The sequence below is a fragment of the Tupaia chinensis genome, unplaced genomic scaffold, assembly GCF_000334495.1.
Source record: "Tupaia chinensis unplaced genomic scaffold, TupChi_1.0 Scaffold000184_1, whole genome shotgun sequence".
NCBI classification, from domain to species: Eukaryota; Metazoa; Chordata; class Mammalia; order Scandentia; family Tupaiidae; genus Tupaia; species Tupaia belangeri.
The window spans coordinates 2,530,503-2,538,621 of NW_006159659.1; the positions used below are offsets into that span (position 1 = coordinate 2,530,503).

The window sequence follows — 8,119 nt, forward strand, 5'->3', positions numbered from 1 at the left end:
AAAAAAAAAAAAAACCCTCTCCAAAACAAACAAACAAACAAACAAAAAAACCCCAAAAATTGACATGCATGAGAATCCCCGGAGGGGACTGAGACAACACAGACTACTGGACCACATCTCTGGAGTTTCTGAGTCTGTAAGTTTGGGATGAAACCCAGGAATTTTCTAACAAGTTCTCAGGTGGTGATGAAACTGCTGGCCCAAGGACCCACTTTGAGAACCAGTGCCCTAGGTGTACCTTTGGGCAACCTGTGGGGTTTAGCAAGTTCTCTTTGGCTTTGAGAAACCTCTCAGGCTCACCTCAGATAGTATGAATGGGAGGAGCAAATGCAGGGGCACAGGTAGTCTATTTTTTTTTTTTTAGAGATTTTTGCTATAGGGCATGTGAGCTCTCTGGAGAGACAGAGAGAGAAAGTAAGAAATCATTCCCCCTGGGGGGGAATGATCAGGCCACAATCCCTTCTCCTCTCAGGATTTTGGGCGCACGTGAACATACACCCAGTGAGTTTCAAGTCATGAGGTTTGGGACTCGAACCATGGTTGACTGTGTTGGGGTCCAGCTCGTTAACCACTACATCACCTGATTGCCCCAAATAGTCCTGGATTTGACACATATCTAGGAAGTCCCTTGACCTCTGACCTTTGTCTTCCACATATGAAAATGGGGATGATATTAATAACCACCCCATAGAGCAGAGGCTCTAAGAAGGTATTTTATGATCTCTTAAATGTAATACAAGTATAAACTGTCACTAATTAAGAACATGGGACTACAAAAGCTTCTTTAGAAAATCTGAGAGGCTTTGGGAAATGATTTCATGTTCCTCTCTTGGTGGTGGGTTCTCTTTGGGGATGCATTGCTTTCTTCTATTTTATTTATTACCATTTGGAAAATGACCATACTGCTGAAAATGCTTCTTGGGGGAAAAGAAAAGATACAATATGTTATTTTCACATTGATGGGTCTGATTTCTGTTTTGTTTTTTTGATGTATCTGAGCATTGGGTGGCAGTGATTCATTATGATTGTAGCTGTTTCTGTTGTGGTGGTATTAGCACTCTGAAGCTGTGTTCTGCAGCATTCTGTAGGATATTTATAATCTATCAGAGAAGCTCATCAGTACTATTGTCTTGCATTCTATCTTCCGGCTTTCACAGGCCTTATTAAGTTATTGTGGTAATGCCTGGACCAGGAAGCCTCACTATTCACTTTTTGTGCCCACAGATTCCCGTGACATGCCTTTGATGTAGTGTTTTGAGGTCTCTGTGACTGGATAGGAAATCTTAGCTGAATTCAAGGCTTTATTTCATCAACGTGTGCATAGGGAGGAGAACGTAGGCTTTAGAGTTAGATATCCCTGGCTCCGGTTTAGCCTCCATCACTTACTGTAGTGTGTCTCTGACTTGGCTGCATGCTTAATTTAGCTAGCAGATTTAAAAACAATATTTCTGCTGGATTCCATCCTAGAGATTATGATTTAATTAGTCTGGGGTGGCCTGAGCATTGACTTTTTATTTTACAAATTTTTGATATATATTTATTATTTACATTTAATCATTATGCATCTTTATAGTGTTCAACATTTTTCTCAGCACAAATACAGTGGATATCAGTCACGACAAAGATATTACCATATACATCATCAGCAGCAAATAACTTTTTATTTTTGTGTCAATTAAATTTATTCTTTGTTTTTTTCCCTGTTTCCCTCTCTCCCTCCCCCTTTCATGCATCCTCTTTTATCAGCCCCCACTACCTCTAGTATCTACAGTTGTCCTCGCTGCTATTATACCTTCCAATCATTCAGTTTCTGCTATAGAGCACAGACATTCAGTATAGATTGAGTGGGGACATAATTCCACTCTTAGGTATTTACCCAAAGGATAGGAAAACCCTCAGTTGGAAAAACACTTGCATGCCCATGTTTATTGCAGCATTATTTACAATCTCTAGGACATGGAATCAATCCAACTGTCGAAAAATAGATGAGTGGACATTACTCTGTGTACTCTGCGGATACTACTCAGCCATAAAAAAAAAAAAAAACGAGATCCTGACATTTGATACAAAGTGGACGAATATGAAAGACTTCATGCTGAGCATTGACTTTTTAAAACTCTCCAGGTGATTCTACTAGTTTGAGACTCGCTGACTACATGATGAGGAGGAGTTTACATAATGATTTAATTAGTCTAATTTAATTTAATACTAAATTTCAGACCCTGATTGCCTCAGATTTTCTTATATGTAAAATAGGTATAATAACATCTTTCCTATAGAGTTGATGTGAGAGTTATAGAATAGATAATGTGAGATGTCAAGGTGATTTCAGGGGAGCTGAAAGGCTTTTTTTTTTTTTTGCCATAGGATGTGTGCACTCACCAGAGACAGAGAGAGACAGTGAAAGGGAAAGTGAAAAATCACTCCCTGGGGGTCGGGGGCGGGGGGGATGGCCACTCTGCAATTCCTTCTCCTCCATTCTCCTCCACGGATTTTGGGCATGGATGTACATGTGCCCAGTGTGATTTTTAAGCCACAGGATCTGGATTTTTACTTTTAAAATCCCAGTATACTTTGGCCATGCTGCCTCTTCTCAGCACTACCAGCAGGCCCCATCGTATAATAACAATTTTACCAATAAATCTGGCTTATTCTACCCCTTTGAGGGGCATCTTCTGAATTCATGCAGAGTCATCTGCTGAGTGATTGACCTCATTCTTTTTTTTTTTTTTGAGAGTTTTTTTCTATAGGGCGTGTGAGCTCACTGGAAAGGCAGAGAGACAGAGAGGCAGAAAGCGAGAAATCACCCCCCAAGGGGGATGGCCATGCCCAATCCCTTCTCCTCTCGGGATCTTGGGCATGCATGCACACGCACCCGGCGTGAGTTTAAGCCACTGGGTCTGGGACTCGATCTGTGGTCAACTACATGGGAGTCCAGTGACATAGCCATTACGCTAACTGCTCGTCCTGACCTCATTCTCATCTATACCTCTGGATTCAGCACAGCTCAAACACCCAGCAAGCAATTTTTTAAAGACAAAGAACATATAGACCTTGATTAGGGTCAGGATCTACCCCACTGACATACTAAATTCCAGACCCTGATTACTGTCTGCATATCCTCCATGTGACTGACCTTTCTGGTCACTTCCTCAAGTGATGATACTGCTCACCATCCCCTCCAACACATAGGCCTGTTTCTCCTGTATTTAGCCTGTCCTGAGTTCATGTTCCTGCCTCTCACCAAAGCCTTCTTACCTTTAGGCATAATGAAGCCATGTCTCTCTCATGAAGGGCTTTATCCCTCAGTTTGAGGTGAGTTGTCCTTCAGGTGAAGTGTCAGGAACCCTCTTTTTGGTGCTAGGATATGCCAAATCATTACTTATGCACTCAGCTCATCTTCTCTACTCAACTAAGGGCTTTAGGAGATCAGGGGCTATATCTCCCTCACCTTTCCATTTCCTCAGCACCTAGAACTATGAGTACATATCTGGGTGCTCAGGGGCTATATCTCCCTCACCTTTCCATTTCCTCAGCACCTAGAACTATGAGTACATATCTGAGTGAATGAAGGAAGAATTCCTTATGTTCTTACAGTGCATCCTTCTAATAAAAAAACCCCCTCAATTATATGAATAAGTGGAAATCAGAAGTTCTCTATATCAAATTAGACCTTTTCTTTTTTAGTTGCCAGGGGACATGTGTGCTTGCCAGAGAGAGACAGGAAAACAGAGAGAGTGGGAGAAAGCACTCCCTCAGTGAGGGTGGGGGTGTGGTCATGCCACAATCCCTTCTCCATTTCCCCATCCTGCATGCATGAACATGTGCCTGGTGTGGTTTTCAAGCTACCAGGACTAGAACTCTCACCGCAATAAGTCATGTGGGATTTCGTTCCCTTAACCAGTAGGCTATAGTGCCAGCCCCCAATTTGACTCTGGGTTCCCTGACCAGATGTGCTGGGTTCCTATTTCTTTACATCCTGCATAGCCTCTGGTATAACATTTGGCCAGCAGCAAGTGCTCAGTGAGCACTTCTTGTCTTGTTCAAGAGTAGGGATGTGAATGCAGGTAATCCAGAGGAATGATTTACAACTGTGTGTTCATTGTGGGGACCTCAGTGGAGCATTGATTAGAGTTAGGCTTTGCTGATTAAGGGAGTGGTCTCTAAGGGGGAGTGTGCATACTCAAATAAGATCCCTTGGGTCAGAGAAGAAAATTGAGGAAGAGAAGAAAATTTTATAAGTTCTGTATCTTTATTTTGAAAATGGAAAAATAAATAGGTTTTATTGAGTTCTATTTAGACAGCTATGGACTGACTCTTCATTAGCTCCATATGACCTGCTTTGGGGGTGGGAGTAGTGACACCCTCAACTAGTTTGCTTCATTCAATATATTGAAAATAATCCTGAGGTGTTGGCATTTATCTGTATATTTATGAATTTTATTATTTAGTTTGTCTAGTCTAAGCTTCACAACATGGACAAGGGGCTTAAAAAATTCTTGTGGAGAAACAGGAATTGAAGCTATCACTAATAATGTAAGCATAAGTGAATAGCAAGAAAATGGCAAAAATGACTTTTTGTATACTAGGGTACCATCTTGATTAGCCAGATGACAAGGGATAAACAATGGTAGTCTAACCAGATCTGACAAGGATAAGTCAACCACTTTTCAAATGATCATGGCCTGGTAAGGGAGCTAGATCCCACATGGCCAACCATGAGGTTTGAATTTCTGACCCAGTGGCTTTGAAAAAAAAAAAAAAAACAAGCTCTGTATGTGTGCATGCATGCCCAAAGTACTGACAAGATGGAGGAAGGAAGGAGGAGAAGGGATTGCAGCATGACCACACTCCACTGGGGCGTACTTTATCACTTTCCTGCCATCCACTCTATCTCTTTCTGGAGAGCATATGTGCCCTCTGGAAATTTAAAAAAAGACTCTATGAAATGTGGATTTACATTCATTGTTACTTTGGTATTAACATAATCATATGTGGATAATGTGTGTCAAAGAATGGACCTCCACACACACAGCTATTTTGATGAACTGGACTGGGGACAAATGTTCACATATTGAAAAATGCACTTCATAAGCTAAATAATGTGCTTGAGTGTATAAAAAAATCAAAAAGAAAAGAAAAGAAGACTTGATCAGCCATAATCTATAAAATCATACAATAAAGGGAGACTAAAGATTTAAAGATTGAAAAAAAAAAAAAAGAATGAACCTTATGGTGTTGGAAGGATTAATGACTCTTAAAAATATTTTTATTTCACTTATCTTTTAAAACTTCTGTTTCTTTATTTGTTACAAATGTTACCAATATATTAATCTGTTAGTATATCTTTATGTAAATTAAAATAAACTTCCATATATTTGGAAAAAAACTGAAAAATGTTTTACCTATAGAAATTAATGTCCACTGTGACAGACCTCCATGCAAATGAGAATGTGGGTGACTCTTGATGGACTGCTTAGCGTCATCATGTCACACTCTTCTTGTGTTACTGGCTGACCCAAGAGCCAGCTCAGGGATGTGTATTATTAGTTACCATGGTAATGGCACAGCTGGGTGGAGATGGGTCATTAAAAATCCATCATCATTATTGAGCTAGAAATTAACTCAGATCACACATCCTTCTAAGGCTAAGGCATTTTTTTTTTTGCTTATAGAAAAATGTAATAGTTAAAATGTAACAGATTTAAAAACTCTGTGTCATGGGAATTACATGAGCATATGGGATTGTTCATACTTCTGGAAGTGAGTGACAAAAAATGCCTAGGAATTTACACTTCGTCAAGCATTTTGTTATTTAGTTCAACCTCACAATAACCCTGAATGGTAAGGATCATCTTCATTTTATGTCAAGAAAAGATAAAATAGACATGCACCATCTTGCCTATTTAGTAAGTCTAGAACCAGGGCACGACTTTAGATAACTGGTATTTGTCTTTTGCCATTAGCTTCCAAAGACAAATAATACATATGCACATATACACTGTATCAAGTCACCTGCTAATTTGAAGGCATTCACAATTTCTAAGCAAGAAAGGTTAGGTGGCACTGGATTATATGCCTTGAGAAGGAAAGTAAAATATGCACTCTTGAGGCCTAGAGCCAGAATCTTCATTTCATCTATCTGTATTAGGTGGTGAAAGCTAAGCAAATTTTGGTTATGCTCCTTGACATTGTATCATGTCATTTCTCAAGCAAAAGTTCTGCATTCTTTGTATGAGCCAAATGTCTCTCCATGGAACTTTGCCAACAGTTTTTCCCAAGGTGTTCTGCAGAGCATCAGATATTGACCTAAAATACAATAAATGTGAATCTCTCTCTGTTAACAGGACCATTGCCAACTATTTGGTGTGGAGAATGGTTTATTCCAGAATTCCAAACCTTAGCAGGCGCTTTCAGTATAGGTGGCTGGAATTTTCACGGGTAAGTTAAAGAAGGTTGCAGTGTTACATCACTGGATGACTTTACACGCTAGAACAGTCCATATATTAACTGATACAATAAAAATCATCTTTAAGGATTAGACAGAGGGAGTTTGGCAGTGCAAGCTCTCCTTTTTTTTCTTTCTTTTTATTGCCAGAGGGCATGTGCACTTGCCAGAGAGAAAGAGATAGAGGAAGAAAGTACCCCCCATGAGACATGGTCATACCACAATCCCTTCTCTTTCCTTTCTCTAACCTGTCTGGATTTGGGGCATGTACACATGCATCCCCAGCATGTTTTCCAAGCCACCTGGGCTGGGATCCAAACTACATTCAACATGTGGGATCTGGCTCCCTCAATTACTGGGGTATGGGATCGGTCTGCTTTCTTCTTTTTATTGAGGTATAACTTATAATAAAGCACACTCAAGCTCTACTTTGACAGGGCTATATAATAAAGATTTTTAAGGGAGTACTTAGGGCCATCATATTGCTTTATAACCTTCCTCTTCTTTTCAACATACTCCCATTTTTTTGGTGTGTTTTTCACTGAATCACAATAATTACAGTTTTAACATTTATTAGTGATATAACTGCATTTTATTTTCAGTATTCTAAGTACTGTACTCAAAATGTGTGTAATATGTATATTAGATGGTAACACTTTATTTGAAATTTGGGTATAGATTTTGTCTTTAACTTTACCTATATCTTCAATCTTTTAATGAAACCCAATTCTGCTAGTCCCCAGGGACCCCAACTTAATATCCTCTTTGCTTTTGTTCAACTGCTTGAATTGCATTTCTTCTTACCCTCACCTGGATTTTTAAGCTTTGCTTCTTTCTACTCTTCTTGCCTCTCAACTTATACAGTGTCACTATCAAATTTGTTTTCGAGGCTTATGTCTAAGTACTTCTCTCATCACTAGAGGACTTAAGAATTTTGTGACTTTTAATAAATAAATATATATTTCTTACATGAATATATAATATTATAGGGCTGATGTGGTTGCCAGAGAGAGACAGAGGAGTGAGAGAACACCTTCCTTGGGAGGATAGCAATGCCACAATCCCTTCTCCTTCATTCTACTCTTGGGATTTTGGAGATATGTGTCCAGTGTGTTTTTCAAACTACTGGGTCTGAGACTCAAGTTACATATTTGGCCATGTGGGATCCAGCTGCCTTAACCATCACACCACTGGCCTGCCCTTGAGAAATATTGTAAGTTTGTTTTTCTGTCATTTTAAAGTTAACTGAATGGTGAATTTTATAAGCAATGATTGCGTTTAGCAGATGCTTTAGTTATTAGAGAAACTAGTAAGCACAGAAATTCTTAGTGGGCCATTACTCTTGGAAAATAATGCAGTTTTTTAAAGTCACTAGAATGTAAAGTCACTTTATAGAGAACATCATAAAACAACTATATATACTTAGGTCATATAAGGATTAAGATATAAAACAAGTAGATTTGTTGTGTGTGTGTGTTGTGTTTGTGTGTGTAACTTCTATGGATCAGATAAAAGATGTGCACCCAGCTGCTTTCCACCCCCACTGTGATGAGAATGAGAGAGAGGTGTCCGAAGTAGTGTGTGAAAATTTGAGGTTAGGTATGAAGGAATGTTTCTTGATCATGAAGTGCTAAATATAATATTAAATTGCCAAAGAAGGTTGTAGTATCT

The 8,119-nt window shown here is 39.2% G+C and overlaps 1 protein-coding gene across 1 annotated transcript in view; it reads left to right on the forward strand.

The window, feature by feature from the left end:
• The window catches only part of PHEX (phosphate regulating endopeptidase X-linked), a 219,932-nt gene that overhangs the window by 68,565 nt on the left and 143,248 nt on the right, over nt 1–8,119 (forward strand). Inside the window, exon 10 of the mRNA XM_027771117.1 lies at nt 6,348–6,441. Within this exon, the coding sequence (XP_027626918.1) occupies nt 6,348–6,441 (94 nt within the window). The remainder of the gene's footprint in view (nt 1–6,347; nt 6,442–8,119) is intronic.